This window comes from Nelusetta ayraudi, unplaced genomic scaffold, assembly GCF_046127955.1.
Source record: "Nelusetta ayraudi isolate G7.1 ecotype Tasmania unplaced genomic scaffold, CSIRO-AGI_Nayr_v1 ptg000135l, whole genome shotgun sequence".
Taxonomy (NCBI): Eukaryota; Metazoa; Chordata; class Actinopteri; order Tetraodontiformes; family Monacanthidae; genus Nelusetta; species Nelusetta ayraudi.
In genome coordinates, this window is record NW_027466185.1 from 21,455,791 (window position 1) to 21,471,847 (window position 16,057).

Here is a 16,057-nt window from a genome sequence, read left to right on the forward strand (position 1 = left end):
TGAGGTCCATGACAGCATCTCAAGAAACAGAGTCAGAAAATACAAAATCTCAACATGGTGGATTGAAGCCACAGGTGTCTGCCATCTCCTGGTGTGAAGTGGAAACTACTTTTAGCACCTTATTTGCCGCGGTGGCCGGTTTAATTCAGCAATGACTCTGGTCGCAATTTTGGGACCGTGGCACCTAAAGGGTTAAGTACTATACACTGTTCAATGACTGAAAGGGCATGAGATGGAGTCAGAGAAAAGACATTTCAATTAGACTGTGTGTAAGGTGAAGCAGAAGCACACACAAAGACCAGAAGCTCTTTTCAGAAAGTGAAAACTTTTAATTTGTCAGATAACAGAAAAGGGCATTAGGAGAAATAGTGCAGGGATAATGCTGAAGTTCAAATTAATTACCCGGCTACAAGTCGCCAGAAAGCAGTAAATATTATAAACCTGGATTACTTTTCTTTCCCTCCACCTCAGACTGGAGGTGCCTCCCATTGTTAGTAACGACTCAGTGCTAGCAGGCCCTTCCCCATGGTTGAAATAAACAGGTAGTTAAAGATAATAAATACAAAAAATGTGGTGCTGGTGCAATTCTGCTTCTCACACAGCACATTCACCTCCCCCACCCGCTGCTCTCCCCCAAGCGGCTGAATCCTGACAGGTTCCAGGGTTCTCCATCCACTTCCTTCACATGCCATGATTCAACCATTCATCCGTGGTCCTTGTGCATCTGAAAGACAGCATGTGGTTTTGAGTGTGGGGGCTTTTGGCGACAGTCAAAGTCTTTTCTATTCACACTTAGTTAGCAGCAGCAGCAGCAGCAGCGGCAGTGTGCGATCTCTTACCTCGGTTCAGCTCCTCCATTCTGCATCTCTTCAGGCCTGAACATCCACCAGCTCAGCAGGCATCGGGGACTTGGGGTGCCTGCTCTCAAAATGCTGCTTGAAGGTCTTGGGGTCTGGCATCTGCGTCTGGACCCAAAATAGAAACAATATCAAACATTTTCTGCCATTGTTTCATACAGAAATGATTTTTCTTGTCGAAATCAATTTGAAAATGATGCATAATTTGATGCATAATTTACGGATGCATCTGAGCACAAGTCCCTTCCATTTGACTAAAGGTTCAAGACACAATTAAATTATTCCATACAAAGATCGGGAGGAGAAATGAATGAGTATGGCCTGAGTATGCTTCTGCCTTCAACTGAAATCATGCTGGTCACTTCCATGTTTTGGAACGTGGAGACGCTGCACTTACCCGGCAGACAGGGCAGGTGTGGACCAGTGCAGCCTTGGCAGCAGTCTTCTGGTCAGCAGCCTGGCCTTTCTTCTTCTCTGCTGATTTCTTTGCATTCTTTTGCTGAGCCTGAATCTTCTGCTGCCCGCGAGCCATGGTCTTCAACCTGTGGGAAGTGAGAAAACGGTGGATGTGGATGTGAGGTGGAGGTGTGACGAGATCTCATGCCACAGAACCAATCTGAAGAAAACCTGAAGATGAACTTTAAATGAAAAGTGGAGGCCATCGTGGCAAAAGAATAAAAAAATATGACTGGTAAAATGTCTGCGATCACATGCATAGCAAAAATAAGAACAATCGTGTTTTAAGTATAAAATCCATTTCGAACAATTTGCCTGTGACAGAGTGGAGGACCAAAGTCAGCCTCCATCTTATCCAAACTTAAAGCTGTCATCATTATAATTTAATCCGAGTTAGATTAATTTATAAAGCAGCAATCACAGAATTTTTTGTTTGTGTGTTTGTTTGTTTGTTTTTTTTTTTTTTTATAGAAAAAGGCTGGACACCAACAACGACTTGGTGACAATGAGCAATAGAGACGTTGTCAACTTAATAACTTCAAGTATGTACATGAAAACGACGGTCGAATTAAAGACGCTGCCATGACACTCGTGAGACACCGTTCAATCAGCCGAGAGTGTCCAGAGAAGTAGTAAACAATAAGTGGAGAGTTTCCGCTTAGAAAACAGACTGCGGTCACGCCAGCTGCACGTCGGAAAAGCTCAGTCGCGCGATGGGTGTGTTTAAGTTATACACATTCTTGTTCTACATGTCCCCAACTACCTCTGTGGTGATTTTCAACTCGTTTCACAAAAACTGCTTTCACCTGTTGGAATTTGCAGAAAACATTTTGATTCATTTTTTTTTTTTTTTTTTTTTTTTAAATAAATATTTGAATTTGCCCATGAAAGCAGTTTTTGTACTGTATGCGGTGTGTAACTTCAGCCCACAGATTACTCCAAAATGCTACAGTGAAACAAGTTGAAAATCACAACAGAGGTAGTGGGGGACATGTAGAACAAGAATCTGGTGGAATTTGTAGAAAACAATTTGATTTTGTTTTTTAATTAATATTTGAATTTGCCCATGAAAAAAAGTTTCGTATTTTACGCTGTGTATAACTTTAGCATCACTTTATCCCAAAATGGTGGAAGAGTGAAAGAATTTAAACATTGATTCAAGAGATTACGAGATGTACCTGAATGCACCACGAAGTCGCGCCCACGCGTTACCGTATGAAACGGTTTAGACGCACACGCGATTTTGAAACGCAGATAGCACGACTGAGCTTTTCCGAAGCGCAGCTGGAGCGACCGCAGTGAAAACAGCTGGATGTCGGTCGCTAGTTAGCCTTAGCCTCTCTGTTAGCCATCAAGACGTGGCTAAAGTCGAAGCGTTCCTCTTTCACATCAACGTTTGAAATATGTTAGTTATCGAACTAACACGGAAACTCTGACAGAGCTTCGCATCTTTATCAATATTTCACAGACGTGACTTTGCGAACGACATAATCCGTCAGTAACAGTATCGCCGACGGGCCCGACCTCTCCCGCTACCGCTTCGCTGGCACAGCGAACAATGTAACACGGGACACCAAAAGCAACGGCACTGCAGTCAGACAAAACACTCTCAAAGCGACATTGCAACTAGATACAACCATAAAAATAGTGGCACGTCAGGCCGTTTGAGCGGTATTTACCTCAGTTTGTCAAAACAGACTTGGAGATTGAGGCCAACTCCGCCTACTTCCTGATAACGTAATTTCCCCCTAACTGCGAGCGCCGATAGGGCGCCGCTGTCCTTACGGCAACTCTATTAGGACAAACTACATCGCGGTCGTCGATGGCTAGATAAATGGATAGACAGATAGATAGATTCATTTTTCAGTTATGGTGTTTTAGTATTTAAAAAAAAGAGAGAAAAAGTAAAATTCAGAAAATCACGTTTTTTCCCAGCGTGACGTCATGGCGCTGCCCGTACTGTCTCGGCTCATTCTGATTGGCTGCGTCCTGATGTACCGCGGGAGTTAGCGGCATGGTGTAAAGTGTGCTTGCTCGATGCGCTCTCTAATGCAGAAGTCACACACTTTTAAGCGTCTGCTGAGCAACGACAATCAAATCAGTCAATTTCCTTTAGATTTTCGGTAGGTGGTGAATGTCAGAGGAAAATACAAATGGCGCTCTTGATGGTTGGGTTGGTCGGCACGGAGCCACAGCACCCCCAGCTGGCCTGGAAAGCACACAGGACAATTTCACGGCGGTCAAGTGGCCTTCAAACTATTATAGTGAAGACAGGGAAACAGCAGAGACTTGTGCAATAAATAACTAGACAGGAACAGGAACGTTGAATACTTCAGCTGCTGAAGAACTAAGCCAAAGGGGAAGCACACTTGCTGGGACAAAGAAACCAGGGAAACACTTCCTACAACTCATTTCCATTTACACAGCAAAGTTCTCTACTGTGGACAATGTTAGACCTTATGAATTTTCTACATGCAACTATACATACAAACAGTTGAGCACAAGAAACATATTTTTTGAAATGATCTAATGCATACTACATCTTTAGTCTTTTCAAATGTATATCTCCACTTCTATTTTATAACATTAGATCTCAGAACTTTTTACACACTGGTTTTTTATTCTGATTTCAGCAATAGTTGTGGTGAGGTTGATCCGGCTTCACCATCAAATCAGACCTTGCACACTACAGATTGTAAAAACAAAAGGTACTTTTAGACATGATATAAACACGGTTTCATCACTTTATTACAGTAAATGAGTCCATATCATACACACTGAGAACAGAGACAAACAGTTCTGTGTGTGTGTGTGTGCGTGTGTGTGTGTGTGTGTGTGTGTGTGTGTGTGTCTCTCTCTCTCTCTCTCTCTCTCTCACTCTGTGTCCTCCTTCAACATGAAATGAAACCGGTCAAAATCAAAACAGAAAAATATAAATAAAAAAATGACAGAAATCTTTGTAGTGAAATTCAGGATTTTTCTCCCCCAAAATAATTTCAAATGCACAAATAAAAATGAATCTGTGGGACTCTGTGGAACCGGTCGTTTCCTGCATGTTATCAAAACACAAACACACTCAATCACAGTATAATGTCCAGTTGTGACATCTTGGATGTTAAGCAGCAATTCTAAGCTTCATACAGCAGACATGATACCAGAGGCCCGTGTTGAGTACTGGCTGAATACCACATGATTTCACACCAAACACTTTTGAGATGTCACATTATTTGTCTCAATACTGCATTTATTGCAAAAGGAGGAGAAGTGAGGGGGGAGAGAGGAGGGGCGGCAGAAGGGGGGGGGCGCGCACCGTTCTGTTCCAAAACGAGACAATCAGAGTGTGCAGAAAGCATTTCAACACCTCTGACTCTCAACATGCTTTCAAGCACGTGCAAAAGTCGAGTGAGTGACAATGACTAAACAGCGCCCTCTAGTATTGAATGTAATTAGACAATTACGATGCAGTCATTTATGATTAAAAAAAAAGAAAAAAGAAAGGTGCTTAAAACACTTAAATTATTTGACAGGGAGGTGAAACATTTTATAATCACTCATAATTCTTTAAATTATTGAAGATTGCGTCTCCAAAAAATGAAAAGAAAGAATAAAAGGAAGTCAGGAGAACGACTGCATAAAATGACAAAGGTGGCAGGAGCTTTGATCAGTGTCGTACAACATTGAGGTTATCACAAAGTCGGCTGCAGCTCTCTAACATACATCATCATCATCATCATCATCATCATTTTGGAACAGAACCTTAAAAACATTCATTGCACATTCAGGCAGGCGACCGTACATGGAGGACAGCTGTGTGACAGTAAAAGCTGCTTTACAATCATCACTGAAATACAAGACAGAGAAAGAGAGAAAGATTGCCGACATACATAAGAAGTGGGCTGTTTCTTTTCCCTTTGCTGTATTTACATTTTCAGTTGTGAGAAAAAAAAGAAACTTATTTACAAAAAAAACAACAAAAACGCACAACCTAAGGGTGTGTCTTCGGCATGATGAGGGAAGAAAGTTATAAACAGCTCTGTATTAAAAAGTAAAAAGAGGAAAATAAAAATTAGTGATATTTACATGTGCGATAAGAAGAGGGGGAAATGGTTTTGACGGTGCAGAAGAGTAAAAGCAGCCGCGCTGGAGTCGCCTCGTCTCGCCGGGCGCAACTTTGACACTTTTTCATAGCCGCGTGAAGTCTGACAGCTCTGAGTGCAAAGCGACTGCAGAGACGATCCAGCAGGGTGGTCAGGCTCTTTGCAGCAGAGAAAGCAGACTGACTGACTGACTGGCTGGCTCGAAAGCATCACAGCCAGCTGGGAGGAAACTCCAAAGTGGCGAGGAAAAGGATAAAAAAGTACAAAAAAAAATAAAAACAAAATAAAGAAATCAGGTGCGAGCAATGTGCAGCGTGGTGGCTTTGAAAACATGGCATGGCTGTGGTGTCAAAGAGCAGGTCGAGACACACAGTATCAACCATACTAGACTAGAAAACTTCAAGTGGTCTGCACTGCGTACTAAAAATCTGCACTGTTGGACGGTTCTAATCCCTAAAACACTGGCTGCTCAGACTGCGACTTGGGGAATTACAGTATTAGACACAACACACACACACACACACACACACACGCACGCACGCACGCACGTCAGTGTACTACACACGGGAGGACTGTGATCGTACAACCACTGAACCGTGATTCCGGTCCGACTAACGGGGTCAAAACAAGGACTGGTCCTCACAATGACTAAAGTACAAGAAGGTTCTACTCAAATTACATCTTCAGTTCATCTTGCGTGTGCTCTGCTGCTGTGTCGACCCAAACCATTTCAGTTCCGAGGAGGGATCTTCCTCCAGACAACTGACAACTGTACATGCGTTTCAACAGGTGGGAGTGCGGGGGTGGCTTAAAGGGCTGCAACAACACTGAAACGCCGCTATACGAAACACCGAAATGTTTCGTGAAAATCAATCCCTGTCCAAACTTTCCTCACTTTCCCGGCCGCAGTCATCGTGAAGACGTCGTCATAATGGACAGGGAGGATCATTAAACTCACAGTTCAATTCAAGTTTTATTTGTCAAAAGGGAAATCTAAAGTTGTTTTTTTTTTTCTATTTTAACGGCAATGAAAGCTGACGTTAAAATGGGGATTTTTAGATGTAAAAAGCATCGGTTCATCACGTGAAGCCATGGAGAGTTAAATGTAAGAATAAAAAGTAAAACTACTCAAGCGCATTCAGATGAAGTCTGAATGTAGTTTCACTTTGAATATTGAATTAAAACCTAAAACTTCATGCTAAGAAAATACCAAGCTGCTTATACAACTCATCTTCAAGTTTTCAATTTATTTTTTTTGAAATAGCAGGTGGGTGTGGGGCTGACTTCAATACACTGGGAGTAAGGCAGACATCTCGCCGATATCTCCGGTCGGGAGGATAAAACGCACGGCGGGTAAGAAAAGTTTAAAACCTTAATTTGGAGTTGAGGTCTCAGGAAAAATGGCAAAATTAGTTTGACTCTGAAAGGATAAAGCAGGTTAGAGGAGCAATGGTTTCAGTATTTTAACTAGTGTTGTTGCCCTGTACAACAACTGACTGGGAGGATGGAGAGACTAATGTGAGTCAAAAAGACGGAAATCACTGATTAAAGCTGGAAGGAGACAGACTCGGTGGTGGTTGGTGTTCTTCAGGTGAAGCATATTGGGGTTTTTTTTTTACTGGCCTGAACAGACAGACAAATCTAAGACACAGCAGGTAATCTCTGTCTAATCTATGTAAAAGCACTTTTAAGTAAGACACAAGCCAACATACCTCAAACCACACACGGATGAATGCTACCTGGAACTGGCAACCCACGACTCGAACTCACTTTAAGTAAAAGCTCAGCAAACAAGCAGGGTAACGAGGTTTCAGTCAAACAAAACAAAGTGAATTGGACCTATCGGGGACCAACTCTGGTCTTTTGGTCGGGCAGTGGTCTGGTCAGGCCATCCCTCACTCATAGGGATGCAAAAAGAAAGAAAAACCCGATGAGGGGAAGAAAAAAAAGGCGATAAAACATGTTTCTTTTGGTCAAATAAATAGAAGCAAACAAAGAGAATATGAACAAAATAAAACGTTATATCACAGAGGACCAGCCCCAAATATTGAACCTTCACATGAGAGAGGTGGCAGCAGCAGCAGCAGTGACACTTGGTGTGCAACAATCTCCTGCTGTGGTTTCACTCCTTGCAGCTAAACAACTATTGCCTGTCTGTTTTCTTCAAAGCAGTTTCAGCTTTAAAAAAAATCTAAGAGGAGAGCAAGCAGCATGAAGGAAAAGTAGTGTATGTTTGTGTGTGCATGTGTGTGTGCGTGTGTGTGTGTGTGTGTGTGTGTGTGTGTGTGTGCGTGTGTGCATGTGTGTGTGCGTGTATGCGTGCGTGCGTGTCTGTCTGTCTGAGGTAAGGGGTGAGGAAGGCAGGCAGGAGGGCTGCTTCAGATGCTGTTCAGAGATCCTGGTACTGAACTGTGTTGAGAAGAATCGGAGCCGGTACCATCTGAGAGAGAGAGATGACAGTTCAGTGAGAAGAAACGATGGAGAATGAGACTGTTGTTGCTCTGACAACTCGTCTGAACACCTCCGTCTGGCAGAGGACCTCAGACAATATATATATATATATATATGTACTGTATGTACATATTTATGCATGTATGCATAAACACACACACACAGACATTAAATTTCTATTTATATATCGGCCTCAAAAGCCAGCCAAGGAGAGCAAAACCTGCTCCTGAGAAATCACTGTGTAAATAGTGGAACGGAGTCGTACTTAAAACTCCAGCTGATTCTCGCACTGTGGAATCATCAAACCGGGCGACTTGAGGATTCAAATAAGCAAGAGGTCAGTATCTCACCGTGGGCGGAAGCAGCTGTGTGAGAGCGAGCGTGCGGAGGGATGAGGGTGGAGTTGAGCTGAGGCTGGATGGACAGCTCTGCGGAGAATTAACAATGAGCTACAGCCCTGGGCCAACTCCCAACAAACTACTCAACACTCAATATCAAACAATGTCTTCAGAGATCGGCGTCGTCGGGCGTACCTGCAGCGCTGAAATTGAAGAGTCTGGGCAGGTCGCGGCCGCTGGGCAGCCGCGTGTTGGGCTGGCGCAGCTCGTCAAAGAAGGCGTGTGAGCAGGCCTCTAGTGGGGAGAAGCGGGAGGCCGGCGTGTACTCCAGCAGCCGAGAGCAGAGGTTGATCGCTTCTGGAGGAGTGCGAGGCTTGAACACCTGAAGGAGAGCAGCAGAAAGAAAGATGAAAAAAGATACGACATTATACATTGTAACAATAATAATGATAATGATAATGATGCCCTACTTAACTTTGAACTTGGTCTACAATAATACAAACTGCTGTTGGAACTTTTCCATATATATTTTTTTTTAAATAACGAGCCTCCGAATAACTGAAAATATTTTATTTTACTCTCATGAACCAATTTGGAAAGGCTGTCATTGCATGCAAAACCCACCAGATGGCAGTCTGGGACACCCCAAGAAGAGAAGGTTTATGCAAGCCTTTTTTCCTTGAGTTAAGAACAAATGACTGACCCTAGGGGAGCTGGTTTTAACCTTTGTGACAGGGCAACAGTGTTACATCTGTTGAGTTAGAAATGCACCACTGCCAACTGCCTCGGGCTTGTGATTGGCCAATCACAGCCTAAATTGGCCAAGTTGGGCTGAGAAACTATTTTACGCAGTTGGATGTGGAACGGGATTATTCCGTCTTCCTCTTGGGCAAAGACCGGTGATGACACTGAATATTATGCAGTGACTCCACTGGCTAGAAAGTGCTTAATCCATCCTCTCATGCTGAGGTTATGCAGCTCTGACGAGTCGTGACAAGTCAGACAGGTGCAGCAGAGTATTTATCTACTGACTCTAATGTCTCTTTGGCGAGCTGTCACGATGAAGGAATTCCCCGGTTGGTTGATACAGGATGGCTCAGTGTGCACTGCACCACACCCTTCTCACTTAGTGCAAATTTGTTGAATTGTTTTTAGTGTGTACGGATTCCTCTCACACTTGGCGCACTGCTGAAACATTGAAGACAGATTTCTAACACCACGCTTGTTCAATTTTGAACACTTTACGGGAACGATGAGCACCGTCCTCTCTCCCCTGAGAGCAAAAGCGCAGTGGAACTGTTAGAATGTGTGCGCGTGCACAAGTCGTGCCCAGCTACTGCTAAATACACACTGCATCACGTGAGAAAGAAGAGTTGACTTTCTTCTGGACTCTAAAAAACGGCAGAGCTTTTCTCTTACTCGGTCGACATTTCTCTGCTTTTAGCTTCTCCTTTAAATCTTTATTTGGACAATGAAAGATTTTTTTTGGGTGAGAAATAAAAAAAAAAACAGGGTGTGTCCTTGTGCGTGTGACTGCATGTGGAGTGTTTGACTGAGAAACAAGAGGGTTGAAAGACTCGTCACCTGTCCACATGTATGATGAAGATGACGTGCTCAAAAAGGAACAAAAGGAACATTTTGGTAGAGGTGAGGTTAGTTGATTGACCTTATCGACCTTTTAAAGTTGTTTAGAAGTAACTTGTTCAAGGTCTATTATGACCAACACAGTATGTACAGGTGAATTGCTCTTTCCTGCCACTACACTGTTACAATGATATTAACTACTCGTGTAAAAAATGCTCAACTAATTCATGTTAAACGATTAAATTCTTAACCGACAATTAATCGATTACCGATTAATTGTGAACATCCCTAGCTGACACTGTTCCTCTGAATGAAAGGTGGGGCGACGTCACTGTCGGCTGCTTAATATTGCAGAGTATTGTCATATCAACCTAAATAAAAGAAACTTGCACAGCTGACTGCAGCTTACTAACACAGAGGTGTTGGGCAGCCAAAAAAGGAGGTTTTGGAGTAGAACCCAAACCACTCCGTAGTAAAACACTGAAGGGCCACTTCTAGCAGTTTCAGTGTGTTTCTCTGCGCACTGATGGTGTCGGGGTTAATCGACGTACAGGTGTAGGACACTAAAGTGTCAGATTTAAATAGACAATGTGGGCAAGAGCGCGTCTTCAGGCGGTGTCTTATTTTTGCTCTGCCGAAATTTCACATCCCACACAAAAAACTCCTTCATGAAATACAGTGTGTACAGAGTAAAAACAGCCAATCTAGGATGCAGTTGCAGAGAATGCCTCCTAGTCTTTGACTTTAGAGGAAGTGGCTCAGCGACCCGCGGAGGCATCAACTCACCTTAGTCCATGGATGAGCTTTAATCTGAGGGAACTTGAATTCTGTGTAGTTGGGGTTCATCTCACGGATCTGTTCCCTGGTTGGAGTTCCCAGCACCTGAAAACGGATGGAGGAGATATATGACCAGAAGTCAGACACGTGTATCTGCTTACTGCTGACAAGAAAATGAGATCTTCCATCAGTAAGTGCTTTTCTCTCCCAATAATCTTCATTTTAGTTGGTAAGAAAACAAAAAAATAAATAAAAAGGCAACTTCATGTTAGATAAAAAAAAATAAAAAACAAAACAAAAAAAACAACACAAGACAAAAACAGCGGGCAGCAAACCACATCAGCTGACTGTACTGATCTCTGAATGATGTTTGCAGCACCAGTTGAAGATGGAGACTCTCACCTTGATAATCTCGACCAGCTGATCCACCCCACTGTCTCCTGGGAATATTGGCTGTCCCAGCAGCAGCTCAGCCAGAACGCAGCCCGCTGACCAGATGTCAATGTTTGCAGTGTAGTCTGTGGCACCAAAAATGAGCTCAGGGGCGCGATAATACCGCGAGCAGATATACGACACGTTGGGCTCTCCACGGACCAGCTGCTTGGCACTGCAGAATTGATCGAGGCGAAAGACAGATTGGAGCAAAGCGTTAGCGAGCTTCAAGGCTGAACAAAAAGTTTTTTTCTTCTTCCATCTTTGACCATTGTGTAGACATCAGGCTCACCTGCCAAAGTCACACAGCTTGAGGATGGCAGTCTCAGGGTCCACCAGCAGGTTTTGGGGCTTGATGTCTCTGTGACACACACCCTGGGAATGGATGTAAGCCAGGCTGCGAAACAGCTGGTACATGTACACCTGAAGAGGAGTAACGCGAAATGATACCAACGTGGTCAAATAGGAGGTTCACATGGGTGAGGGTTGGAGAGGCTGAGGCGAAAGATCAGGAAAAAAAAAGTACCTTCACATATATGATAGGAATGATGCTCTTGGCCTTGTTAAAATGCCTGGCAACCCTGTACACCGTCTCTGGGACAAAGTCCAGCACCAGGTTGAGGTACACTTCATCTTTCTGTCAAGCAACAGGACGTGCAGAGAAACATTCACTTCAACTATCATGACATAAAAAACAAAACAAAATCAGTACAGTACAGTATCATTACTAATTAACTGTGTGTTCCAGTGTTGTCTGCACAGAGGATAATGTCACGCTGTCTGTCTGTGTCGATCTGTGTTGTGAGTAACTGACTCTTCAAACGTGGCAGCTACGAACATACGCAAAAAGTGATGACATCCCAAACTTATACAGATACAACTGTATTCAATATTTTTTAATGAACAACTGAAACAAGTGCTGAGTGTTTGAAGTGAAGCTCTGAGGGGGAAAACACATTTACTTTTGCAACATTAATCTATAACTATAATAACTACAATAAATAACTATATGCAGAGTGGATCGTTTCCCTTATAAAATAATGTTATGTGTATGTGTGTGTGTGTGTGTGTGTGTGTGTGTGTGCGTACGACCGTGAAAATAAAGCAGAGAAATTCAACAGAAAAAAAGGAGCAAAACCTTCTCGCCACTGGAGTAGAAGAAGTAACGTAGTCTGACAATGTTGCAGTGATCCAGCTTCCTCATGATCTGCAGTTCTCGATTCTGGAAGCAAAATAAAATAAAAATTGATGAGGCACAATCAACATTAAGGAGATCACTAAAGTAAAGTTTTGGAAGAGTGTTAAACATTTCTATTAGAAAACTTGAGTGGTTTTACAAGCTTACCTTGAACCTCTTGTCTTGCAGCACCTTTTTAATCGCCACCATCTCCTGGCTGTCAATAAGGCGAGCCTGGTACACCACACCAAACGACCCATTACCGATCACCTGCAAGGTATCAGCAAAGTCACCTCAAAGAACCCCTAATGTGAAATCATTCACCAGTACAGACAGTACAGTTTTTTTTTCAAAATATGATTTAGTCTTATAACACAGTCTGTCCAGTTATACAAGGAACTGCTTCAACATGGTTATCTGCATCAAAACATTTTTTTTATCATCGGAAATTAGAGTTTGTATTTTATTACAGCTTTTAGTCCAGAAATTAAATCATACAAAAGAGACAAGATTTGCCATCTAAACAACATTTTGTTTTGTTGTGTAATAGTTGCTGCCTACCTTGATGTCAGTGTAAGACACCTCCTGTGGGCGGTCGGGTCCCTGGCCTGGTGTGGCTACAACTGTTGTCACTTTACCGCTGTCTCCTTCAAAACAAGCAGGAAAGAAAGAAAGTCAGTCTGATGGAATATCAAGCAGCGAGGCTAAAAATAGGGATAATAATTACAATTTAAGTGAAACGCTGCAGATATGAGTCATGGCAGGTAATCTGTAAAAATGCACCGTGGTTCGAAAAGTTGGCATTTATCAAAAGATTAAAATCAATTACGTTCTCACACTACCACCACAATCAAACGCACCGCAGGACAGACATTTTCTTCATTCAGTCGTCACAACTAAGCTCCAACTAAGTCTTTCAGGTTAATGACGGCCAAGTGAATGGAGGCCAACTTTAAGATGAACATCATCATTTCAAACATGCACTGCGAAGTTACATGGAAAATGTATTCGTGATAAAGTTGTCTCAACATGCCTTTGCATGGAGACTCGAGACTCTGCAGGGACACCACACACACTTGCAGTTCTGTGAAAACATTCTTATATTTCTGGTATTTAACTGCCTCATTTTCTGAACGCCACATTCCTCTTAAAAGTGTTGAGCAGGACAACCGCAATGATGATGTCAACAACACGCTCATCCTGGAGCTGTTCAACAGTGAATAATAAGAGTGAATAATGTTACTTAAAAAATAAGTGTTTGGACAGGAGCAGCCATGGCGACTACACTGGGATGTGGGACACTTTCTGATTTGTGGCAGCAAGCTCCATTTTTCAAATCCCTGTGGTTATAGTACCCTCATTGTGACATGTTAACAATAGACTGAAGCTCACAGAGCAAACAATTTCACAGATTGTGGACCAGTTCCAAAAGTTCTGCTGCGAGCCACCTTGCCGAGACATTTAGAATTTCCAAGACCTGCTGTCGCCTGTTGCTTTTAGAGAGCAAGTGAAATACATAAGACATAAAAAAGAAACGACATCCGATGTGAAATTTCGAGGTGAAATTTTAATTTGCTTGCGTGAATCTAGCAGAACAACATTGTAATGGGCTTCATAATAACACTTATCACTAAGTTCAAATGTAAACTCACAACAAATTCTGCCAAATATCTACTTGGTTGGTAAATCCAGTTTATTTAATCCAAGCAGGGAACTTTGGCAGCCAGAAGCAACGTTTGGCCTACAGAGGCCTCAAACAGTTTTGCTGTGTTGCGGTGGGAGAGGGAAGCAAACGAGTCATTTTTTTGGAACTGGAGATGACCCGTCCACTCCACGTCTACTATCCAAGAAAAGTCACACACCAATGCTTGCTAATGCGCGATAAAGTTTGGATTAACACATGCATACATACGTCTCTGCTTACGCCAGTCACTACATCGAAGGGCCATATTGCAATAACTAGATGTGATACAGATAGAAGAAACCTTCTCTTCCGGCATCCCACCAGACAGCCGAGCTCTTCTTGTGCTGGACGTGCATCACTCGTACGGCTGAGCACTCCGGGCGTCGGCCACCTGCTGCTAAACCTCTGCCCCATGGGTGACCTTGGTGAAAAAGCAACCTTCCCTCCTGACCCTATTCCAGGCGAGCCAGACAGGCAGTGGAGGCCCAGTTTTGACGACAACCACCCAGAAAGAAAGCTTGAACGCATCAATAAATCTTGCTTATTTGCGTCAGGATGTGACAAAGAGGCACAGAGCCCGCTTCACTGCTCACTCAGTGACCACTTAAACCAAGTCGAGCATCATCCCTCAGCTTTGCATTAGTAAACCTGACTCTTAGTTTAATTTACGATTGCTTTAACGGCGTTTACAACGGGCTTAACAATGACGAGCAACGCGCTTGGATATCTACTGCAAATATAAACAAATACATTCATTGGGACTTTGCAACATACAAAACAAGCAGTAGCTAGCCTTAACATGGACGCTAATTAGCACGCTAGCCAGTTGGTTAGGCAGCAAGCAGGAGCATAGCTTTCGTCTGGGTTGAGAAATAACACTGACATATAGTTTTATGGTACAGGAACAAAATCATTTTTCACTCAACGTCGAATGTAACTTACTGGCAAGTTTAAGGTTGGAGCATCCTGACGAGCTACTGCCGGAGGCCTGCGTGACCCCGGACTTTCCTGTGCTGCTCCCCACGGCAGCGGCTGATCCGGCGGACGCAGCAGCGGTTCCTGACACACCTGGCGGCTCAGCAAACGAGCTGGTCCTGGGCCGCCCGCTGCCGCTCATATCTCTGTGTAGAGGTCAGGGTTGACGTTTCACTGTGTTTAACAGGCGACTATTAAGGAAGAATACCCAACAATGGATAATCTTGGAAAGAACACCGGGGAAAAAAATAGCGCTACCGTTGCCGCCGGGTGTCTGGGCTGGTAGCTGTTGGTTGCTAGACACCTAGAAACAGACTACTCGCAATGCAGCCTGGGAAATGAAGTTCGGAGCAACTGCTGCTCCTGTCAGATCCAGAGGCTTTTGCAAACAAAACAACTACAAATTTGAAATGACTTGGCAGTGAAGATTGTCCAGAGACAGAACAGCGCTCAGTATAGAAGTGTAAATGTGATGACAATAATTATTCAATATTGCACTTACACAAAAGTATGTCTAGCGTTATTTCTCTTAAATAGTTTTAACAAACATATGTACTTAAAATTTGTCGTTATTGCACAACAGTAATGCTATTGATAAAATGTAACTCTCTGAATAGGTTTCCTCACCTTCACTAATATCTTACCCGAAATGACCTGAATCTCAGAGGCAGCACTAATTAAACCCTCTTGACACTAAAGATACCTGTGTGAAGGGAGACCCTCAGCAATCCACACTATTTGTTTCAGGGATTCCGGAGAAAATGCTCTGAGGGTTAAAGCAGCAGATGAGCTTGCAAAAACGTAACGCAATGTAACGCTGGGCACTATGTCCTCCATATGTAACGTTAGATCGTGGATTTTCTGTGAATGTGTACGTAAGGCATCACCGGCCGCAATCTTCTCCGTGACGCAATACCGGACACGATGTTTTCAATGTCACATCACGAAGCGTAACACCGCGCATCGCGTTCTCTACGTCACATGACGTGACACGCAAAGAACAATGCTTTCTATGTCACGTCACGTAACGCAACACCGAGCACCGTAATCGCTGTGTCAAGGCACGTAACGCAACACGTGCTACCTTACTCTCTCCGTCACGTCACGTCACGTAACGCAAAACAGGGCACCATATTCTTTGTTACGTCACAGAACACAGCAGCAGTCAGGCATAATCTGTAAATTATCATGTAATGCAACACCAGGTAGCGTCACATAAGGTAGCGAAG

General features: G+C 43.3%; 2 protein-coding genes across 3 annotated transcripts; both read right to left on the reverse strand.

Annotated features, from left to right (window-relative positions):
- Positions 1 to 306: 306 nt before the first annotated feature.
- Positions 307 to 3,105, reverse strand: LOC142876933 (zinc finger protein 706). Of its 2 annotated transcripts, none has more exons than XM_076011208.1 (4): positions 2,993 to 3,105; positions 1,255 to 1,399; positions 840 to 965; positions 307 to 724 (listed from the first exon to the last, which is right to left on the reverse strand). In XM_076011208.1, the coding sequence occupies exons 2-3, from the start codon at positions 1,387 to 1,389 to the stop codon at positions 870 to 872; spliced, it is 231 nt and encodes a 76-aa protein (XP_075867323.1). In that variant the 5' UTR covers positions 1,390 to 1,399; positions 2,993 to 3,105; the 3' UTR covers positions 307 to 724; positions 840 to 869. The 2 variants fall into 2 exon arrangements, with proteins under 2 accessions (XP_075867323.1, XP_075867324.1); XM_076011209.1 differs by lacking the exon at positions 2,993 to 3,105 and adding an exon at positions 2,838 to 2,948.
- Positions 3,106 to 4,039: 934 nt separating this feature from the next.
- LOC142905174 (glycogen synthase kinase-3 beta-like) lies at positions 4,040 to 15,373 on the reverse strand. The gene is made up of 11 exons (XM_076051696.1): positions 14,796 to 15,373; positions 12,731 to 12,816; positions 12,338 to 12,439; positions 12,131 to 12,214; positions 11,519 to 11,629; positions 11,285 to 11,415; positions 10,963 to 11,167; positions 10,570 to 10,665; positions 8,395 to 8,581; positions 8,212 to 8,289; positions 4,040 to 7,850 (listed from the first exon to the last, which is right to left on the reverse strand). Exons 1-11 carry the CDS (start codon positions 14,968 to 14,970, stop codon positions 7,789 to 7,791), a joined length of 1,317 nt encoding a protein of 438 aa, XP_075907811.1. The 5' UTR covers positions 14,971 to 15,373; the 3' UTR covers positions 4,040 to 7,788.
- Between the last annotated feature and the right edge of the window lie 684 nt (positions 15,374 to 16,057).